This window comes from Pollachius pollachius (genome assembly GCF_949987615.1).
Source record: "Pollachius pollachius genome assembly, chromosome: 13".
Classification (NCBI taxonomy): Eukaryota; Metazoa; Chordata; class Actinopteri; order Gadiformes; family Gadidae; genus Pollachius; species Pollachius pollachius.
Window position 1 is genome coordinate 6,111,845 of NC_136946.1, and position 22,237 is coordinate 6,134,081.

General features: G+C 44.1%; 3 protein-coding genes across 3 annotated transcripts; all 3 read left to right on the top strand.

Moving 5' to 3' along the window:
* The first annotated feature begins 821 nt into the window (after positions 1-821).
* slc9a1b (solute carrier family 9 member A1b) lies at positions 822-15,612 on the top strand. Its single transcript, XM_079749098.1, has 12 exons — positions 822-1,545; positions 3,810-4,270; positions 6,553-6,803; positions 7,198-7,415; positions 8,081-8,277; positions 11,107-11,196; positions 11,540-11,610; positions 12,193-12,357; positions 12,760-12,874; positions 13,337-13,444; positions 13,907-13,979; positions 14,290-15,612. Exons 1-12 carry the CDS (start codon positions 1,308-1,310, stop codon positions 14,535-14,537), a joined length of 2,235 nt encoding a protein of 744 aa, XP_079605224.1. The 5' UTR covers positions 822-1,307; the 3' UTR covers positions 14,538-15,612.
* A 491-nt stretch (positions 15,613-16,103) lies between these two features.
* Positions 16,104-17,195, top strand: fabp10b (fatty acid binding protein 10b, liver basic; the record flags this gene model as incomplete). Its single annotated transcript, XM_079748899.1, is given in 5 exon segments — positions 16,104-16,170; positions 16,251-16,309; positions 16,313-16,423; positions 16,898-16,987; positions 17,106-17,195. Coding segments are annotated over 5 exon segments (378 nt in total). The 3' UTR covers positions 17,157-17,195.
* A 1,063-nt stretch (positions 17,196-18,258) lies between these two features.
* On the top strand, positions 18,259-21,557 carry srsf10b (serine and arginine rich splicing factor 10b). Its single transcript, XM_079749284.1, has 6 exons — positions 18,259-18,399; positions 18,815-18,919; positions 19,607-19,710; positions 20,067-20,244; positions 20,576-20,629; positions 20,760-21,557. Exons 1-6 carry the CDS (start codon positions 18,335-18,337, stop codon positions 20,992-20,994), a joined length of 741 nt encoding a protein of 246 aa, XP_079605410.1. The 5' UTR covers positions 18,259-18,334; the 3' UTR covers positions 20,995-21,557.
* The last annotated feature ends 680 nt before the right edge of the window (positions 21,558-22,237 follow it).

Consider the following 22,237-nt stretch of genomic DNA (forward strand, 5'->3'; position numbering starts at 1 on the left):
TGTTAGAAATAATCATAACTTCACATCGCATGAATCATCTCATTTTGAGGGACTACTTTCTCAGCAGCAGCGGAATTTAATCTAGGTAGCCTACTACCAGGAATATAACACTGCTGCTGAGACATTTACACAGACACACATTAACACAGACATTTACATCGACCGCCTGGCGTTATAGTTGATTTGCCTTGTGTGTGTGTGTGTGTGTGTGTGTGTGTGTGTGTGTGTGTGTGTGTGTGTGTGTGTGTGTGTGTGTGTGTGTGTGTGTGTGTGTGTGTGTGTGTGCGCGCGCCCCTCAATCGTGCAGGACAGAAGCAGGTGAATATGATTCATGGATAGCCATCTTACATATAAATATATATATATATATATATATAGCCACCCATCGGTTTATCTGTCGGTCCTTCATGGACAGACCCATAACGGGATGGATGGAGAGTTGGGTGGATAGTCAGACAGGAAGCCCAGACAGACGTGGGAAGAAGAGCCATCTAGGTTTGTGGGAACCGCCTGATGTTGTTAGAGGGGGAGATTGTTTGATCAACTGTCATTCCCTTGCCACAACGTGTTGGTATTAGCTCACTTGATCATCCTCATTCATTATTAAATTTGATAGACCGCCAAAGCTGAAAGAAATACAATTGAGAAGTGTGTGGGTACGTGAGAGACATACAGGCAGAAACAGTCGATATATTTTCTGCGTGTGTGTGTTTGTGTGTGCGCATGCACGCACATGCGCGTGCATGTGTCTTCCCTCCCACTTGTCTGTGCGTATATAAGTTTCGGTAGTTGTGGGGGGGGGGGGGCATTTTGGGCGGGAGTTGGTTCGTTCGTCGCTCCTCCTCCGATCCAGCAGAGGTCACTTATCCCTGATGGGTTCGGAAGCCGAACCCCATGCAGAGTAAGACACCGAGCTCTACGTGGTGCTGCGGCTCAGTGGTGCTATGCACGCTGTAAGTTTCCAGTGTGCCGGAGAGAGCCTGCTGCCGTGGCCACCTGCTGATGGGTATTTTGCGCAGGCCAGCGATGTAACGGATTCCGCGTAAACAGGGAAGGTAACCCCCACAACAATTCAACTACTGAGGAGCATTATAGCACTAACTTTTGGATATGATTCTTAAATGTAAAATGCCATTTGAGCCTTTGCGTAAAAGTGGGTCTTGCTGCAGGCTTCACCGCCGTCATCACTCACTGTCCTATCATCATCTTCGTCGGATCTCCACCTGATCCTCAAGGAGGGCGATCGTTTTTTTTGGAGAGTTGAGAGCGGGGAGACCGAGGGCTCACCTGTCAACACCTCCTCAGTGATGGCTCTGTCATGTCACCAGCTGGGGTCGTTCCCTCCACGGCTCAGCGTTTACGTTCTGCTGATCGTGTTTGTTGCCGCCGCATCGGCGAGTCACGACGCGCCTCAAGACGGCACCCACGATCCGACGAATGTCACCCACAAAAAAGCCTTCCCCGTCCTCTTGTTCAACTACGATCACGTGAGAACCCCCTTTGAGATCTCTCTATGGATCCTCCTCGCCCTGCTGATGAAACTTGGTGAGTCGGAGCCTGCCTGCCCCCTGGCACTTGAGTATTTGTTTATTGATGATGTCGTATATATTTCAACGTCATATCGAATTGCTGAACTCAACACCAACGGTATAGAAGTACAAAGTAATGGCGTTTCACGAGCAGACGCACTCGCAATCTTTGTACTTAATCAATTCTGGTAACGGTTCGTTAACACCCCGCACAGCCCCACCCGGGACAAATTGTCCCACCGCATGAACACCCTCCACCAACCACCACCCACCCTTCACCCCTCAACGCATTGGTCTGCCAGAAATAGATGGATGCATTTGCGAAGGATAACTTTGTAACTAGAGCTGTGTGTGTGTGTGTGTGTGTGTGTGTGTGTGTGTGTGTGTGTAAATTATTTATACAACTCTTATCGTGAAAATCACTGTAATCACATAATTGAGGGCTATGACATATTTTGTTCTTGCTAGTGTTAGGTTTGCATTGTCTGTAAAGTTCTTACAGTTATACATTTGTTTTTGGCAGTTTAATTAAGTATTTTGTATTAAAACAATTGTAAAAGTAATAAAGTCAACATCAAACTTCATTGCAAAACACTAATGACAATAAAATCGACCTACCAAAAAATGGTGGTTAACATGCCAAGAAAGAGAGACATCCTTTGCGGAAAACGACGGGGGGGGCCCCATAGAAGGCCTCTGATTGGCTGAGCAGGGTCGTGCTCTGCTTATCATATGGCCCAGCTGTTGGCTGTCTGGGCCGCTGGGGACTTCGTGCTCGCTGGTCCACGTTTGATAACAAAGAGCGCCCTGTCGCTGGACAAAGCGCGAGGGTTTGACGTGAGGCTGTACTGACTGAACACACCACTACTGCATACATTATCTCCACGAACCCGGTGGCTGTTTTATTGATAATGTGTCAGGCTCCGTACATGGGTCTGCAGAGGATGGACAGCATAGCTCGGAGGCTTTTTAATATCGCAGAGATGTTTGACACATTTCATAAGCGGTGTGTAGTTATCCTGGTTTGTCTGTCTGTCCGGACCCTTATTGTATACGATGTAATGCACGTTGAGTTCTGTACCCACCAAGAGGACACCGATTTTCATTTCAGTATGGAAACGAAGCCTCCTGAATTGTTTACAAGTAAAGCTTGGTTGAACATAAAAAGAGAAGCATGTTGATATGAATACTTAATGGAATTAATATACAGGGTCTAAATAATTGTCTCCTTCTCTGTCTGTGATTCACTCTCTCTTGCATGTCATGTTTCAGTCCTTTCCGAAATGGGGACTAATGGAATCATGACTGCTGTAAAAAACCTGCTCTCCCATTGATGAAGTATTGATTCTCCACAATATTGCACCGTGTTGTTGTCCTCTTATAAGACATCAATCTAGAGGCAATAATCGCACCATTAGAGTGGCTCCAGGCAGAGGCCATCAATACCTAACGCGTTGTGAAGAGGGACGGGGGAGTTCGGTTGCTCTTTCATGGCTCCCTCATCCCCAGATAAATGCTTTGCAGCCTGTTTGATCATTTGGTTCGCAGTATGACTCTGTTGACTCTGTTGAATCGATCGCTTCTCTTCTTTTTTTTCCTTCTCAAACATTTCTTTCTTTCTTTCTCCAGCTTTATCTCTGTCTTTCTACCTATGTGTCTCTCTCTCTGTATGTCTGTCTGTCGGTCTGTCTGTCTGTGATAAAGTGCAACAACAAAGCCAATTGATCTGTCTCTAAGGTGCAGATACATTATCAAAGCAGATCTCTCTCTATCTAAAGTTTTAGAGTAACAATGCGGAACTCCATCTCTCTCTCTCTCTCTCACTCTCACTCTCACTCTCACTCTCACTCTGACTCTGTGTTAAAGTGCTCCAGTTACAAAGTTGATTTATCTTGATCTCTGAAGTGGCTCCTACAGTATCAAAGTGGATCCGCCTCATTTTGACGGAGGCCTCGAAACACAATGCACACGTCTCTCACTCTCTCTCTAGAGAACTACCCCAACCAATACCCCTCTTTAGAAAACTACACAAGCCACTCACCAATACCTCTCTAAAGAACTACACTTACAAATTGGACACACAGCTCTCTCTCTCTCACTCACTCACTCACTCACTCACTCACTCACTCACTCACTCACTCACTCACTCACTCACTCACTCAAAGAACTAAAGAACTAGTTAACCACTCACCAAAATCTCTCACCTGCTCACTAAAAGAACGACACTATCCAATCTCTCACACGCCTCTCTCCCTAAAGTACGGCCCCTCTCCCCCCCAGGGTTCCACGTGATCCCGCGGGTCTCCCAGGTGGTGCCCGAGAGCTGCCTGCTGATCGTGGTGGGCCTGCTGGTGGGGGGCTTCATCAAGGCCATCGGGGAGAAGGCGCCCGCCCTGGACGACACCCTCTTCTTCCTCTACCTCCTGCCCCCCATCATCCTGGACGCTGGCTACTTCCTGCCCATCCGGCCCTTCACGGAGAACGTGGGCACCATCCTGGTGTTCGCCGTGGTGGGCACCCTGTGGAACGCCTTCTTCATGGGCGGCGTGATGTACGGCGTGTGCCAGCTGGAGGGCGGGCAGCTGGCCAGCGTGGACCTGCTGTCCTGCCTGCTGTTCGGCTCCATCGTGTCGGCCGTGGACCCCGTGGCGGTGCTGGCCGTCTTTGAAGAGATCCACATCAACGAGCTGCTGCACATCCTGGTGTTCGGAGAGTCGCTGCTCAACGACGCCGTCACCGTGGTGAGGAGGAGGGGAGAGGAGGAGGAGGAGGAGGAAGGGGTGGCGATTCTTTGTGGCGTTGGGGAGTTGTAGAGTTTGTACGACGGACGTGGTTCTTAAGGTCCCACCTTGAGCCGTGGATCTCAAGGTCACACCTTTAGATCCACATCCGTCGTGTAAACTCTACTTTTTCACTATCGGTGCAAAGGATGGTGTGATTCTACGCTTGGTGTAGAATCCCTGCCCTCTAACTGATATGGAACGTGAGATGGGTTTAGACGGTCGTCACACAGGTTGGTTTCACCTGTAGGGAAAACCACCACCTTGAAGGCCACATGAAGTGTGCAGACTCTACTCTTTCGACCTTGGTGCAAACAGCTGCCTTGTATAGTTCCCCCACTTGCATATAATGTTTGGTGTGGTTATATCTTCTTCGACCTCAGTGCAGTCTTTTATCTTAATTTACACACACACCTCCTTTTTCCGTGACTTTGGTTATGAAATGGTTGCTTGGTTACTAAGTAGTTATTTTTATTGAAAATACAGATCATTCTTGTTTAAACATGGTCGATTTGTGTTCATCTGCTCTGTTATGATTGCGGTCAAGGCCCTCTCTTCATTTCTTCATCTCTTCCTTTCTCTTTCTATGAGACTTTTGTGTGTCGGTTATGAATGACGCGGACTATCTATCTACGAGGGTTCAATCGTAGGCATTCAGAACGGAGGCACAAGCGCACACATTCTCATTCTCACTCTCACCCTCACTCTCACCCTCATTCACACACAGCGTGTCAGTTCCCTTCAAGCAGAACAGCTGTCAGGCTTTTCCCAGTCACACACTGCACCAATTTCTTCTCGTGCGCGTCAAGTTTTGTTTGAATAAGCAAGCATATTGTCCGGGATCTTAAGCAAATCCACCATCTCAGTTAATATTATCATCGAGATTGCAGAGAAACATTCTCTTATCTGTGTTTATGTAATCGCCTACTTTGTTTCAGCGCTGTAGAGAACTATTGTGCTCTGTGACCGTGTTTGAGTTCAGCACCATGATGCAATGCATGTTTAGGCTGTTGATAATGAGTGCGCCCACATACATAGCCAGGAAGTCACATGGCCATCCCTGACCTTTCATTGGTCTCCAGGGACATAGTCTCTCTAAATGTTATTGGACTACACACATAGTTTTACCACATGATTCCAATAGGCCTGGGGTGGCTTTGTTAAAACGAGTCCAGCATAGTATGGGACAGGGTTGTGTAGTGGTCTGGATACTGTTTTACACCCAGCCTGAGGATTCTGTGTTTGGTCCCTGAAGTCTGCATTCTTGAGCAAGATGACTAACCACTGCAGTCTCCTTAAATAATTGGCTGAAGGCGTCTGCTCAATTACAAAATTGTAATTTGGGCTTTTAAGTCTATTAAGGCTCAGTTCCGTTGACTGCGTTCTTTGAATGTTGCCGGTAGACACACAGCAGAATTAATTGAACCGGTCCGTCAGAATGTGCCTTCCTCTTTATCCACCTAAATTAATTCGGGTTTACTTCCAATTAGTTTCCAGACATTAAGCGCTTTCAGGATATATCTTCCCTGTTCATTTCCGCGCTTCATTGGATAACGAACTTCACTTGACAGAGAGAGGTTGACTACACAGGAAGTAAAAAATTAATCTTGGTACAAAAGGTTGTAAGGTCTTCTCTTTCTAATGGTGAATTGGTTCTGCTTGTGTTTGGAGGGTTCCCAGAATGTCTATTCTATTCTTAGCCCAGGCTTCGTTGAGGTTTTTCTGCTAGGCTGCCTTTCCAGGGTGAAAAAGGCAGCATCACACGGTCATTGTGTATGAGGACCCTGGAGTCAAATCCGGTATTAGAACACACAGTGGTTGCAATAGATGGAAGAAATCGAAAGTTGCCAAGGCATAAAAGTTGTAGTGATGCAATTACGTTCTAGTGGTTATTGTATTTCTTTAGAGAGGGCTATTGGTGAGTGGTTAGTGCGATTTCAAGTATGAGCTCTGAATAGCTGAACACAATGGGCCATAACAATTATACTCCCGTTGCTTAACACCCATTGGCCAGTTAAGGATAACCGCCACTGATTGACAAAACAGTTGGAATTGAGCAATCAGCCCTAGTTGTTTAACTGACAAGCCAACAATTAAACAGAGCGTATTGACGATAGCGATTGGTTGAATTTCAATCAAACCTGCATCTGATTGGCTCTGCAGAGCGCACGGCCATGAAACAATTGATTAAAGTGACCTTGTGTATCTAAGCCTTGTGCGTCCCCCCCCCCCCCCCCCTTCAGGTCCTCTACCACCTGTTCAAAGAGTTCTCCGCCGTCGGCACGGTGACGGTGCTGGACGGCGTGCTGGCCGTGGTGTGCTTCTTCGTGGTGTCCCTGGGCGGCCTGCTGGTGGGCTCCATCTACGGCGTCCTGGGCGCCTTCACGTCCCGCTTCACCTCGCACACGCGCGTCATCGAGCCCCTCTTCGTCTTCCTCTACAGCTACATGGCCTACCTCTCGGCCGAGGTCTTCCACCTCTCCGGCATCATGTCGTGAGTACCATGGGACGGTTGGAGGTTTACCACAATAAGAGTCCCCGTGAGCAGGGGGGGGGGGGGGGGAGGCAAATCGAGGTCCTTATCGGCAAATAAAAGTTCCCTAAGAAGATGGTTCAACCACACCCATCATCTCCTGCACACGTCTTAACAAACATCTGCCGTCAACGCTTTAATTTTGAAGGCAAGGAGCCTCAATGCTTTGTACACTGGACTCCACACTGCCTCCCATTGGCTGAAGGCAGCACGACGCACAGTAAACTGCAAAAGTTTATTGAAAGTTAGTTTAAGTAAACCTTGAGAAATGGCGATGGCAGCAGGAAGCAGGAAGATAAACAATAGAGCGAACAATCGTCTCCATCTCCTGAACGGTTCTCCATCTCGTCTCCAGGCTGATCGCGTGTGGGGTGACGATGCGTCCCTACGTGGAGGCCAACGTCTCCCACAAGTCCTACACCACCATCAAGTACTTCCTGAAGATGTGGAGCAGCGTGAGCGAGACCCTCATCTTCATCTTCCTGGGGGTGTCCACCGTGGCCGGCCCCCACGCCTGGAACTGGACCTTCGTGGTTGTCACCGTCGTCCTGTGTCTGGTGTCGCGTGTCATAGGTGAGCAACGCCGGAGATGGTGGTTGTTGTTGTTGTTTTTATTGTTGTGTTTTTCGCATTTTCATGCTTTATTTTAGAGTGAGATAGAGAGGAAGGTATGGGTGATAGAGGCATGCAGCAAAGGTTTTTTTCTTATTTGTTTGTGAGGCTAGGTCGTGTCCAATTAGTCTGCGGTTATACACGATTTTATTTGATTGTTTATGGTTGTTTAAATGATGATTTTGATTGGATCCAAGTGCTCCAGCATTACGTTTTGCTAAGTAGAAGTCCTTGGCCGAGAGGAGGGGAGACGTTTAGGGTAGTCCAAGATAAAGGTCGTTAACAGGTGGGGGAGACAGTGAGGGGATTCAAAGATAAAGGGCCTTCGCAGAGAGGGGGGCACAGTGAGGAGAGACAAGATAAAAGACCTTAGCAGAGAAGGCGGAGACAGTTAGGGGTTTCCAAGATAAAAGTCCTTAGCAAAGAGGGGGAGACAATTAGGGGTATCCAATATAAAAGTCCCATTCTCAGGAAGTTTAGAAAGTAAAAGTCTTAAGCAGAGGAAGAGGAAAGTGAATATCTGAATTTTGAACAATGCAAATTTTTTGGGGTCAATCTTTGACTTCTGTTTCATTATGAATTAATTCTGACATTTTTTCTCACTCTTTCCATATCGTCTGTTTCAGGAGTGATTGGCCTCACGTATGTAATTAATAAGTTCCGCATCGTCAAGTTGACGAAGAAGGACCAGTTCATCGTGGCGTACGGCGGCCTGCGAGGCGCCATCGCCTACTCCCTGGGCTTCCTGCTGCCCGACCACCACATGAAGACCCTCTTCCTCACCGCCATCATCACCGTCGTCTTCTTCACCGTCTTCGTCCAGGTGAGCGAGAGCTTCTAGTACAGAGAGTATGTCTTCAATCTGAAAACAATGTTTTTTGTTTTTGTTTTTTTGTCACAGTGAAAATTGGGCGTTCATTTGGAAATTAATGTTGTTCTTCGGTTTCAGTGTTTCTCGGAATACCGAAATGTTCCTTTAATTTTGTTGAAAGTATGTAGGATTTTTCATTGTACCTGTTTATAGAAAACGGTCTAAAACATAATTTTTTGAAAGGATGGGGTGGATACACTGGGTGGCTGGCTTGTGTTTCTATATGTTCTAGGACAGGGTTGTCAAACTCATTTTGGTTCAGGGGCCACATACAGACCATCTGATCTCAAATGGGCCAGACCAGTAAAATAATGGCAAAATAACCTACGTCAACTCCAAATCTTTAGCTTTGTTTTTCAGTAATATGCTTTATCATTCGGCCTACATTTGTAGCCTACATAATCACGGATCACAATGATCTATATTAAACACATTTATTCACAGATAGGCCAATGGAATTGAAATAAAATGCATTTCACATTCATTAACAACTGGTTTATTTTTATAGAGTTGAGTGAATACATTTTTACATCTGAACACCTGAACCAACTCACCACACTAAACAAACTCAAGTGGGAGCTATGAAGAAAGCTATCATACTGCCTTGAAAATGTTAATGTGCACATATAAATAAAATAAACAAACATAAAAGTTATAGCAGTGCATGAGCTATGAGATTAGGCTACATCAGATGAAACTGTTTTGTAGGCTACTGAAGCTGAGAATGATATACTGCACAATATTTATTGTCTTTTAACATGAAACCTGAGTAAACTTATTTTCAAAGATCGGTATTCATCAGAGAGCAAACATTTCTGAAAGAGCATCACAAGAATTAGGCCCAGGCCTTCTTGCTGATTAACTTTTTTTTTTCTCACTGCAGTCTATTTGCTGCTGCTGGCTCCTGAAACTTCGCATCTTTTAGCCTTTACCAGTGCGTCAATATCAAGTGTCAAATCCTGAGTAGCAACACATTTCACAATGTCATTCAAGTGTGTGTTTGTTAACCTTGAGCGGTGCTTTGTCTTATTTAGGTTCATTACAGAGAACACCTGTTCACAAAGATAGGTAGTCCCAAACATGGATAAAACCTTTGCAGCCAGGGATGTTAATTTGGGGTACCCTGGCAAGAGATATTGATAAAATGTGCCCAAGCCCACTGACGCAAATTTCTCCTCCATATTGGTTTCACACTGCAAGTCAGTTATCTTGAGTTGGATGTCTGCTGGCGTGTCAGAAGGCTTGACCGTAAATGGCGAGCGAAAAATGGCAAATTTCTTCTCTAGTTCACTGAAGAGCTGAAATCTCAGCTCAAACTCCTGCAGCAATCCTGTTATCTTGTCTTTGCATTGATCCATATCAGCATTACTTCCGGTTGCACGCACAGCGGTTAGACATGGGAAATGGGCAGTGTCACCGCTAGATAGCTGCGTCTCCCAGAGTGACAGTTTTAACTTGAATGCGCGTATGCTGTCGTTATACTGAGTGACAATTTTTTTGCGGCCCTGAAACATTTTGTTACGATTATTCAGGTGCTGTGTAATATCCACCATAAAGGCAAGATCCTGCACCCACTGCGGACATTTAAGTTCCTTCCATCCATTATCTCTGAGAAAGTGTCAAATAGACGGTGATTCAGACCTCGCGCTCTGATGAAATTTACAGATTTTACAACCACACTCATAACATGATCCATTTTTAGTGTTTTGCAACACAACGCTTCTTGATGCAAAATACAGTGAAATGCCCAAAAATCTTGTCCCCCATTTGCGGTCTGTACTTTGTCTCGGGGTTTTGTCGCAACGCCTGCCTTTCTCCCGACCATTGATGGTGCCCCATCAGTAGCCAGGCTGACGGCACGGGACCAGTCCACTCCGACCTTGTCCAGCACTCCAACGAGAGAGCTGAATATGTCATTCGCTGTTGTAGTGTCCTTCATAGGCACCAATCAAGGAACTCCTCGGTGATTGTCAAAGTCTCATCAACACCCAGAATAAACATGGCCAGTTGAGCAATATCTGTTATATCACTGCTCTCATCAATTGCAACCGAAAAAGCAATAAAATACTTAATTTTGTCATTCATTTGGCTGCCCGAGTCTCCTGAGAGCTCTGTTACCCTATCTGCGACAGTGTTCTTCGACAGACTGATGTTGGCAAAGGCAGATTGCTTTTCTGGGAACACGACTGCTGCAGGCTTCAGCATGCATGTTTTCACAAACTCACCATCAGAAAATGGCTTGGATACTTGCACAATCTCGTGAGCAATAAGGTAGCTGGCTTTCACTGCTGCATCACAGACCTCGCGGCTGAAAGTAAAAGTAAACTGCTGTTTCTTCTGACCAGCTAACAATTAGTCTATCTCCTCTTTTCTTAGTTGTCCTTTCAAATGGTGATATTTTTCTTTATGATGAGTCTCATAGTGGCAACGAATATTATATTCTTTGAGCACTGAAACTTGCTGATTACATACCAAGCACACTGCTTTTGTGTTCACCTCTGTGAATAAATAATTCTCAGTCCCTTTTTCCCGGAAAACTCTGCACTCTGAATCCACTTTATGGTAATTGGGATGTTGCCCTTGATAACATATTACTTGTGGTGAAACAAGGACAAGTGTGGAATTCCTTCCTTTTTTTTATTTTGGCTGGAGTGAGCATTTTGGTTATTTCTTTAGAAAATCATAACTCATCACAGGAATGGGCTAGAGACTTACTTTTAGATACAACAGGGCATGAACAACACGTGGTAAAACTTCTTAACGTGGTGATGGTGTTCTCAGGGCATGACCATCAGGCCTCTGGTGGAGCTGCTGGCCGTGAAGAAGAAGAAGGAAACCAGGAGGTCCATCAACGAGGAGATCCACACCCAGGTCAGAGAGAAGGAACCGTTGCATCCTAATGATGATGATGAATATCATTATGTTTCTTTTAATATATTTTATAATATAATAATATATGAATACAATTTTTTCGATAAGTATAATACTTTATATATATTTAAAGCTCCAAGTGCCCAATTAAACATAATGTAAACCATGAGAAGAAAGTAAACATTTACATAATGTAGCAGACACTTCAAATCAATAGTGGCTTTCAAATGAGTCAGATCAAAACAAACAATCAATATCGGGGTAACTTAATACCTCCTTGTTGTGCTTTGGTTCCTGTTATTTTCTCTGATGATTAATAATTGATAAACCATGTCTCCATTAGTTCCTGGACCACCTCCTGACGGGCATCGAAGGCGTCTGTGGACACTACGGACATCACCACTGGAAAGACAAGTAGGTCTTTGCTACGGCCAGCAGCCCTCCCCTACCATGCACGACTTGTACTGGTCTCCAGACCTCTCCACCACTCTTTAGTGATTTCAGAAGGCTGTTTTTAGCCTTAAATCTCTCTCGTCCTCCACAAACGTGGACAGGAACAAGACGGTGCAGTCCGTTTCAAATTATCTTGGTTAATCTTATCGTAATTTAGCTTAAATTCTATTATTTAAGCTGAACGGGTCATATAAGAGCGGTAACTTATCTTAGTATAGCTAATCTTAGTTTCTCAGTTTACCAAAACATTGCCTTGAACTTAATTTAATACTTACTTGGACCTTTTTTTTAATTGAGCATTATAAAAATATTGACCTTTATTATTTACTTTGTTGAAATACACATTGCCCCAGTAATTTAAGTTATCTTAGTTTTGTTTATTTTGGCTTATGTTACTATAACTTATCTTAATTTATCTGACCTTATCCTTAAACTTAATTTAGCTTCATTTAAATACATAAATGTAGCTTTTTAAATTTACGTTATTTAAATAGTGACCTGTCCCTTTAATTTATCTTCATTTAAATATGCCCCGCCCTCTAGGCTGAACCGCTTCAACAAGACGTACGTGAAGCGCTGGCTGATCGCCGGGGAGCGCTCCATGGAGCCGCAGCTCATCTCCTTCTACAACAAGATGGAGATGAGGCAGGCCATGTTGATGGTGGAGAGTGGCAGCTCGGCCAAGCTGCCCGGACTCATATCCATGCAGTAAGACGCACGCACGCACGCACTCATCCAGCCCGTTAAACACTAGTAGCCGCATTGGGCAGGTGCAATAAAATATTTAATTTGCCAATTCCACTGTGAGAAAACACACACACACACCTACACACACAAGCTCTCACGCAGGCATGCAGCACGCGATATTGGTCCGCGAATAGCTATTTTGAGTTGAAGATGAAGCTTGTCTGTGGAAGGTGACAATTGTGCTATCTTAGCTTATAAGTGAGATTACGTTGTGAGATATGAGAACACTATTACTCAGGTGTTACAGCAGCAAAAGAACAGATGAGGTGGATGTTGAAAAGGGGATTTATTTGATGATGGTTATAAAAGTTGAATATTATCGTGTGTGTGTGTGTCTGTGTGTGTGTGTGTGTGTGTGTGCAGGAACATCCAGCCCAAAGTGGAGTCCAGGGGGAGAACCATACCCAAGATCTCCAAGGGCAGAGAGGAGGAGATCCGGAGGATTCTACGGGCCAACCTGCAGCAGACCAAACAGAGGGTAGGTCATAATGCTTTGTCTCTGAGACCTCTGTATGGATATAGATTCAATTCAAGATGGAGACGGAAATATTTGAACTCTTAAATGTGACTTTAGAGCGAGAGAGCTGAAGAGGGCAAGATTTTGAAACTAGACAACCAAAATGTAAATAATGGATTATCCGGACCAATCAGGAAGGGCATACCCTGATTGGTTAGACATGAGCCTGGTCCAGTGTAAAAATACAAAATAATTTACAACAGAAACAGGCGTGGTTAACTTGCAAAAGACTTTCTCAAATAATAATAGCCAACCCATTGTTAAGCTTTAGAATTAACAACCAAAATAAAGAGGTTCATTCATAACGATTGTGTATTGCACGCTTTGTGTGACTTCACCATTTTCGAACCTTTCCTCTCCACCCATTTATTCTGTAACCGCTAACCCTCCCCCTTCGGTCTGTGTCCTCCCGTCTGTCCTCAGCTGCGGTCGTACAGCCGCCACGACCTGTTTGCGGACCCCTTCGAGGACATGAACGAGAACCTCAGCGAGATGCGCTTCCGGAAGCAGCGGGTTGAGATGGAGAGGAGGGTACGTCTCCGTGTGAATGAAGGGTGACGCGCTGAAGAGCTGTTTTTCTGCCACATGTTCCCCATCCCTGCATAGCGATTTGGTTGGTCCAGCTAGAGTTTCGAAACAAGGTAGTTCTATACCACGCTGTGCAACGGACCAACTGTCTTTTAATGTTCATTATCATTGATTGTGGCAACGGAAAGGCTCCATTGCATGAGGGTCTTGGCACTTATGTTTATGAACGCCTTTACGGTACCGACAGCAATATATTGTTATTTCTCTTTCTTCTGACAAATGTAATTATTGTAAGTCGCTTTGGATTAAAGCATCTACTATATGCCCTAAATTTGCCATTTTTTTTAACTAAATATCAAATATCTATAGTTTCTTTGCCCCTTTTGGATTGTGGTGGTTTATGAACGATCCAGATGTACGCTAACCAGCATTTGTGTGTGTGTGTGTGTGTGTGTGTCTGTGTAGATGAGTCACTACCTCACTGTGCCCGCCAATCGACAAGAGACCCCACCGGTGAGAAGGGTCCGCTTTGAGTCAGGTGAGACACTCGCACCACGGCACCGAGTCATGATACACGTCTCGGCAGTTTGCATTCCCAATGTCATTCTTCTGTGAAGGAATTGGCTTTATAACATTCATTTTAATGTGGGGAATATAGGAAATATTACCTTTACGGAAAGGGAATAATAACCAAAACATCCTTTAAAATGTTTTTTTAAAGTGTCTCTCTTGTGGCAACCTGACCAGATAAATAACCCTGATAAATATTGAATATCGGCAGTTGGTATCTTCATTGGTACACCAGACTAGACTTTTGACATGTTTCTGATTATGTGTGTCTTCACCAGACGACCAGGACTACACTTCCAGAGAAAGCTCCGGCGTCAGGGCTCGCAACATCGGGCCGAACTCCTCTCCAGCCGATGCCATCAGCGTGTTGGAGGAATCCCCTCCTCTGAGGCCCAATCGGAGGAGCGACGGCGGGGTCAGGCGGAGCGCGGAACACGGGGCACAAGCGACGGACGACGACGCGGAGAAAGAGACGGGAGAACCCCAGACACAAGGGCGACGCGTCAGCGACCCCGGTCCGAACTAGCACAAACTACAGAGGATAGAAACGACTTTATATCGGGACGACTCGACAAAAGCATGTCCCCAACTGAACCTGAAAGTGGCAGACGCGTTCGGGCTTCCTGCTCGTCGGGTTTATTTAAAAACGTCACACAGAAAAGCCACATCTTTCTCAGACATTTACATAAGACGATTATTTTTGGTTGCGTTGTTGTCATATTTAAATTATTTGCCAGTGTTTCTGTCATTACATTTTCACATGTTTAATATTTTATACTGAAATAGCCTACGTGCGAAGAAAATAAGTAAAAGAATGTATGAAAAAGTGCTTTGTCATTGTTACTGTGACTTGAGTACACACTGCTTCCTAATAAGAGGACATGTCTGAACTGTGTCTTGGCAAATAAACATACACTCCTTTCTAACAATGTTTAAAACATTGTGGCCTTCAAGCAACGCCTAAGGTTTAGCTCCTTGTCGTTCCCTGCACATTTCACAGATATTAAGAAATTAATATTCCAGGAATCAGCCGCACCGACCAGTGTAACCAGTATTCTAAAGGACCAGAGAACAATCTTTGCACTTAATTGTTTGGTTTTGCAGCACTTCTGCATGAATGTTGAATGTGTTTTCGCTCAGGGACTGCAAGACGTAAACGGACAACCCTTTTCATCACCAAAAAAAAATGGGGTTACCATGAAGTGTTCCCATCCAAAAATTGTGTTCAGTTTCGTTACATCTTCAGGAGGGTCCCTATCTTGCCTTGCCTGTTTCGCGCTAATGTGCTTTGTTGTGTCATCTTGAAAAGCCACAAAAGAAGATCTCAGACCACAAGTGTCCGTTAAAAAAATATATATATTTCCACCTTGGAAGTTCCTGCACTGTCAGAAACCGTAATAAAGAGTGAAACACAGACCTGTGAGACCATAACTTGCCTCTCTGCACAGTGATGTTTATGCCAGAGCTTTTTGCTGTTCGCAGATGTTTGCTTTAAAATGTATTGTTTTTGTGTGCCAAAGACACTTTTTATATTAAAGTGAATATTCTGATGCCAAATGTGAATTTATTTGTCAAATTAAAAGAAAATACTTTACAGAAGTACCTTGAATAAAGACAGCTGTGTCTTCGTTTCTCCAATAATTAATTAACATAAGATGTCAATTAAATTGTGATTACAAATGACAATTTAACATCGTAGAGATAAAGATAGCCTTGTGAATAATTTAAGCTCATATATTTCCCCCCTTTTTAAATTAATTGGCCACCTGTTAACCAACGAGTAGCCTATTAAAATGTAACCAAGCCACGGCGGCTTGAAAGTGAAAACATTTGTTATAGTCATGCTCAAGTCATTATGTCTCTTCTCCACTCCTCCTGTTTCAACAGCTGAACGGGTAGCCAAGTAGTCGAGGGGGAAAGTAAGTACTGCCGTGGTCCCCCCGGGGATTTAGTGTATGAATAACAGGGACTTCGAAGTACCCAACATGCCAACCTTCCGTGCGTTTGTTTGTACGAGGGCTCCGCAACGACATGGACAACACAGGATCGACAGGCTGCATAGGATAATCAGTATAGCAAACCATCAGCAAGCATGGACTTCAACGGAACCTGGAAGGTGTATTTTGATGACAATCTGGAAGGGTTTCTGAAAGAAATGTGTAAGAAACGCCGTTGGTCGATCTTTGTTGAACTTTGATCAGATATGGTTGTTTAACTTTTGTTTGCTTTTATTTGAAAGCTGTACCAGAGATGATGATCAAAATGTCCAAGGACGTGAAGCCGGTGACCGTCATAAATTAGAACGGCCCTGACTTCACCATCGAGGTGAAGACGCCCATGCGCACCAACGTCATCTCCTTCAGCCTGGGGAAGGAGACTGAGATCACCGCTATGGATGGGAGGAAGGTCAAGGTAGGTCTACGTCCAATAGTCCGTTTCTAGGAAGTTATGGATGGATCACCGGGGCGAGAAGGGGGGATCGTAACAGCAGCAAAATTAATAAATGCAAACCAATACAAAAAAAATATATATATATAGATCAATAAAGTTAGACCAATGGAATACACTAATAAAGATGAAATAATTTAAAAATGGCCAAAATAATGAAAGCATCTCAGTTCTGATCCTCCCTGCCTCTTGAGGTGTACAGCCTTTATAAAGCATTAGTATTCTACCAACCCTGAACTATAGCCTACTGTTACATTTTTATTTCTCGTATAAACAAAGGTATGATATATTTCTCTCTTTACAGCAATTTCTTTATATTTTTTTGTATTCTCTTTCTGAAAAACCATCTTCAATATTTTCATCGTTCTTCATGTATCTGTGAATGGATGAATGAATGAATGAATGAATGAATGAATGAATGAATGAATGAATGACCAGTGTACAGTCAGGGAAGAGGAGGGGAAGCTGGTGTTCGAAACAGAGAAGTTCACCTCTGTTCGTGAGATCCAAGGAGAGGACATGGTGGAAGTAGGGTTAATTTTGATTCATTCAATGATCAACGGATCAATGTTTTGTTTTTTAGAAGTCCAATTACAGTATGGCGAAGGCGTAATCTACAGATTTAAGCATCTCTTCCTATCTGCAGACGGTGACTGCTGGCTCCGCGTGCCTTATCAGGAAAAGCAAGCGGGTCTGATGAACTTCGGCAACTACCAATATGGCCCCCAGACAGCGCCAAAGCCTTCCTCAAACGACATTAAATGATTGGAAGCAAATAAAATAGTTGTCGGTCTTTAATACCGTTTCGCTATGTCAAACTATTCTTTTCTTTTTATTTGTAGTTATTTTCTTATGCTTTTCTTCTATACACATGATGATGGGGTTGTTCACGGGATTAGACAAGACTAACGGAAAGGGCCCTGGTGTTGCTTTTTTTGGTGGGTTCAAGCAAATGTTCATGGTGTTCACGGTAATGAGAGGATCTAGTAAGGGTGGCAGAAGAGAGCGAGGATGGATATGGAAATACTGCAGGGGAACTCAATGTAACAATCAGTACAAATAAGGGATGACGTAGACATAACAGATACATTACATCAGCTAAAAAGGGGCTGGAGTCTGGAGATAATGAGATTCAAGAAAGAGGATGTCGCCAGGTACGATTATACGTGGGCTTCTCACGGTCTCACTTACCTAGGTGTGAAATAGGGAAGTATAATTTCAAACCAAAGAGGGATCTCACGGTCAAAGCCATTTACGTGTAATAACTAGGTAAAACCAAATTGGGTTTCCTTAATAGGAAGCGAAAGGTAAAACAAAAAAAGAGAAAATATTGTCAGTATTAATTTTTCCACGTCTGTTGGTATATGCAAGGGACTGGATTATGAACTGGAAACAATATAATTATATATATAATATAATAAAACAAATATAATTAATTTTAGGCCAATTTGTATTATCAGAGAAACATCTCGCACTCCAGTGCAGTGAGGTGCCGGTATTTATTGTTTTTGGTGATTCGTTCCCCCTACAACCACGCTTCACAATAGGCATACATATGATGTCATCAAGGGATAAAGCTATGAAGTCTTTTTTATTATTATTATTACTTACTACTAATCTTTAGCATTCATCAGTTTTCATTTATTCAATGTAGCAGGTTACTGGCGTCTTGGTTCTTTAAGAATTGCTGTGGGAATAACTGTTGCAAAGGGGTCAATAAAATACATTTGAAGGTAAAGTCTTGAACAGAAGGGCGCTATCGTTCTACTCGGTGAGAGATCGCGCATGCGCAGTAGTAACGCTGTCGACTTGTCAATGCTAATCGGCTTGTTTGAGGAACGACTCCCGATTTCCAAGCAAACCCTCTTTTGACACATGGCTAGATACATGAGGCCGCCGAACACGTCACTTTTCGTCAGAAATATTTCTGATGAATCCAGGTGAGTCGGCAATCCATTGCACCCTGAAGTATTAATTCCGCCAGATAGTACATTTCCTCTTAGCTCTTGCTAACTTAGTTAGCCTGTGCGTGCGTTTGTGTGTATAAGATCTCTAACCAAAACCAAACCACTGTGCCATTGCACTAACTTACGAATCAATGTGTTTAAGGTTAACATGACATTTAACTGATTGATTAACTAAAAAGGAAGCAAACAAGTGTTTGCATTGGGCAAGAAACGGTGAACCTATAACGACGAGATGCGCTTGTATCGTTGTTGTCGTTTCCAGGCCAGGCTCATGCAATGTAGAGCGCCGACGCTGTTTGAATCCCCGATCTCTATTCCAAGTTGTACACATCTCATAACGCATCTTACACATTGTCAGATGAGTCAAACTTGTATCTATGGTGTTCAGGCCTGAGGATTTACGCCGTGAGTTTGGCCGCTATGGGCCCGTAGTGGACGTCTACGTCCCACTTGACTACTATACACGTCTGCCAAGAGGATTTGCATACATTCAATATCCTTTCTGAAACCTTTAAAAAAAAAAATCAACATTCTGTGAACTTCTTTGTGTATGGTAAGCTATAATACTATTGTGTTGATGTATGTTACTGTGATTTCTATGAACATCTAACCTGGATTTTTCTGTTGTTGCCTTAGAAAAAGTAAAAGCATCCAGTTGTGGACACCGTCGCCACACAAAGTTACAAAGACCCAATGTAGAATTAACGCTAAAGCAAAGTCACAAAGACCCGCAGGATATCAAAACGCCAAGACAAAGCATAGAAAGGGGAAGAGGTTGAAATACAAAGATTTTAAAGCATGAAGAGGAAAAGTAAAGTGCATGGAGCCAAGAATTCGAAATGGTGGCAAAGATTTGGCGAGAAAGCAAAGAGGTAAAAGAGGAAAAGCAGAAAGTCGTAAACGGTGTAAAGAACAAGATGAAGCTCAAGCTGGTTAAGGTAACAAGCTTCATTCCTTTTGTATCCTCCCCAAGAACCTCAAGCAATTTGACAAGATAGAAAAATTATCGGTTTGACATGTTGGACCAAAGTAACTGTTTCCCTGCTATCATGCTCTCTCACTCATGTAATTGGCCGAAAAAAACCCCTGGGGCTTTGTGTTCTGTTTTTCCGCAAAAAATGTATGTGTATTAGAAATGTATCTTAAGAAAATGCACAAAATCCTTAACCGCAGTTAGCACATTCGAAGACATCCGTGATGCCGAAGACGCTCTGCACAGCCTCGACCGGAAATGGGTGTGTGGTCGACAGATCGAAATCCAGTTCGCACAGGGCGATAGGAAGAGTAAGAAGTCTTTTGATTTATGGTTTCGTATTTTTGGTTTAAATGTGTGTCAAATAAAAAAACCCGGCCTCTTCTGACATCAAAAGTGGGCGTGTCCATCTAGATGTGTGACGGATAGATGGGCAACGTTTGCTACAGTCCACTGGGTCGGCTGGTAGACTGATCTATCCAGCACACATCTAGGTGGACACGCCCACTTATGATGTCAGAAGAGGAAGATTTTCATAACAGCGTGTAACGGCTAAACACACTCATACCTGGTGGTATAATTTTTCACCTTTTTATAAAGCGATATTCATGCAGAACTGCAATAACAACACCGACCCAAGTTTGAAGTAACCGTGTTTTGGCGGTAGCTCCGGGACAGATGAAGTCCAAGGAGAGGAGCTCGCCAGGCCGCTCCTCGTCGCGGTACGACGACGAATCCGATCGCGGCGGTCGTCGCCGGCGGTCGCGGAGCCGCAGCTACGAGCGCTACCGGTCCCGGAGCCCCTCCCACGAACGGCGCCCCCGTCGCCCAGAAAGCCCCCGGGAGTGAGTGGACCAGAATCCCAGAGTCCCACCATCTGTTGGTGGATAGATCGATAGATCGATATATTTCTCAACAGACATGTATATTCAGAATCATGGATGCAGAGATGATACAAAAGTGTGTGTGTGTGTGTGTGTGTGTGTGTGTGTGTGTGTGTGTGTGTGTGTGTGTGTGTGTAATTCAGTGGTTCAATGCCGCAAATCTACTTCTGGTTGAGCAGAAATGGGGTTCTGTTCAATTGAAAGCCTTTTGTTTTTTTGTTGTCTTGTTTGCGGTGGCTGTAGGGCCACGATGAGGGAAATGAACGACCTCTTTCTATGTCTCCGTTTATAGTTCCCGCGGACGAATGTACGCAGCGCGGAGGAGCCGAAGCAGGGATGACGAGAGGTGAGTCTTCCGGTTCATTCGATTCCGAAAGTCTTCCGGCCTTTCCGTCATCCGAGTTGGGGGAGTTGGAACCCCTCAGGGAGAAGGCCGCTCCCACAGAACCGTCCTCACGCACCTCCTTCCTCCCCAGATACAAGCCGCGGCCCAGGAGGGAGTCCAGGGGCCGCTCCCGCTCCAAGTCCCCCACCCCCAGAGACGAGGGCTACCAGGGCGCCCTGTCCCGCCACCCACCAGACCCACGTGACCCGCGGGACAGCCGCGACCTGAGGGACGTGGGCCGGCGGTCCCGCACTCCGTCCCGCTCCGTCTCCCGGTCGCGCTCCCGATCCAGGTCGTGGGCCGGCCGCAAATCGGGGGGACACTAGTTCAAATCCCCCCCCCACCCCCAGATCCTTGCGGTCCTTCGGGACGTACAGGGAAGGTTAACGTCTTGGAATGTGTGTCACACAATCTTTTCTTTTGTCTTTTTCATTAAAAGGGATTATCTTTGTCACGCACCGACATGCTTGTTGGCGACATTTGTGGTGTTTTTTTCGGGCCCATTGTTTTTCTCAAATTGAGCACTTGTCTTTTTCTCCCCTGGCCAGAAATCTGTCGGTCTTGAGGGGGTTTCTCGAGTATGATGTATTGGTAGCTCTCCACGGTAGTGTTTTGTAAATTAATGAACCTGTTGGAATGTCCCTCCCTTTGCCTTTTTGTTATATGCAGGTTGGTTCCAAAGTGCTATACAATATATATAACCTATAATGTGTGGTTCTTGCAGTAGCAGTTGAGTTTGTGTTTGTCTATCGATATGAAACCAACAATACTGGTTAAAAAGTTTAACTTTTTTTGTAAGAACGTGTCATTTTATATACAGTTTGTTTCTGTTAAAAACAACGTCTTGTTATGCGTTTTCTTTTTCTTTAATCGGAAATAAAGAAGTTATGACTAATTTGTTAACTAGACTGGCTTTCTTCCACTTCAAGAGAGGGGTTACACATTTTGGTTAACATTCTGCTCTCCCAGAACCTCGATCCTTATGGTTTCATGTTTATTAGGAACAAACAAAACTAACCCGTTTCGGGGTCAATATTTTAAAGCAGATTTACTCACAAAAGTCATGGACTATTTTAACATCCCAAATAAAATAAATTTACATTAATAAAAAGGTTTATAGAATATAGATTATTGATCATGGCAGTGCCTGTATAGCCCGATAAGTTCCTCCCAGCCTTAAGGGAGTGATGATCTGGGGTCTCAGCTGGGATACATATTCTTGAATAGGGAAAATAATTCCTGCACTCCTGTTCTTTCACATCACTAGCTTTCGGATCCCTATATTCATAGGCGAGATGTATAGCAATTGATTTGACGTTAATGTAACACCACTGCCAACCGATGAGAAGTCTAAATTAATTATGGATGTTCCCCATTTATCACTGCTTTGCAAAAAATGGAAAAACGTAAATCAAAGAGGATTGTCGAGGAATGAAATGTGATGTTTGTTATCTAATATTTGGGCATTATCTCCTGGAAATAAGTGATATTGACAAAAAATTGCCATTAAATTAAGGACAGAATTGTAGGTGCTACCAGATAGCATCCCATACAGTGACTCTTAATTTT

Bases quoted from the DNA above. Each gene is read 5' to 3' on its own strand.
- slc9a1b (XM_079749098.1), top strand. From the start codon at position 1,308: ATGGCTCTGTCATGTCACCAGCTGGGGTCGTTCCCTCCACGGCTCAGC. The intron at 1,546-3,809 runs GTGAGTCGGAGC...TCTCCCCCCCAG, and splicing joins CGCCCTGCTGATGAAACTTG to GGTTCCACGTGATCCCGCGG. The intron at 8,278-11,106 runs GTGAGCGAGAGC...TGGTGTTCTCAG, and splicing joins TCTTCACCGTCTTCGTCCAG to GGCATGACCATCAGGCCTCT.
- srsf10b (XM_079749284.1), top strand. From the start codon at position 18,335: ATGGCTAGATACATGAGGCCGCCGAACACGTCACTTTTCGTCAGAAAT. The intron at 19,711-20,066 runs GTAAGAAGTCTT...TTTTGGCGGTAG, and splicing joins CGCACAGGGCGATAGGAAGA to CTCCGGGACAGATGAAGTCC. The intron at 20,245-20,575 runs GTGAGTGGACCA...CTCCGTTTATAG, and splicing joins CGCCCAGAAAGCCCCCGGGA to TTCCCGCGGACGAATGTACG.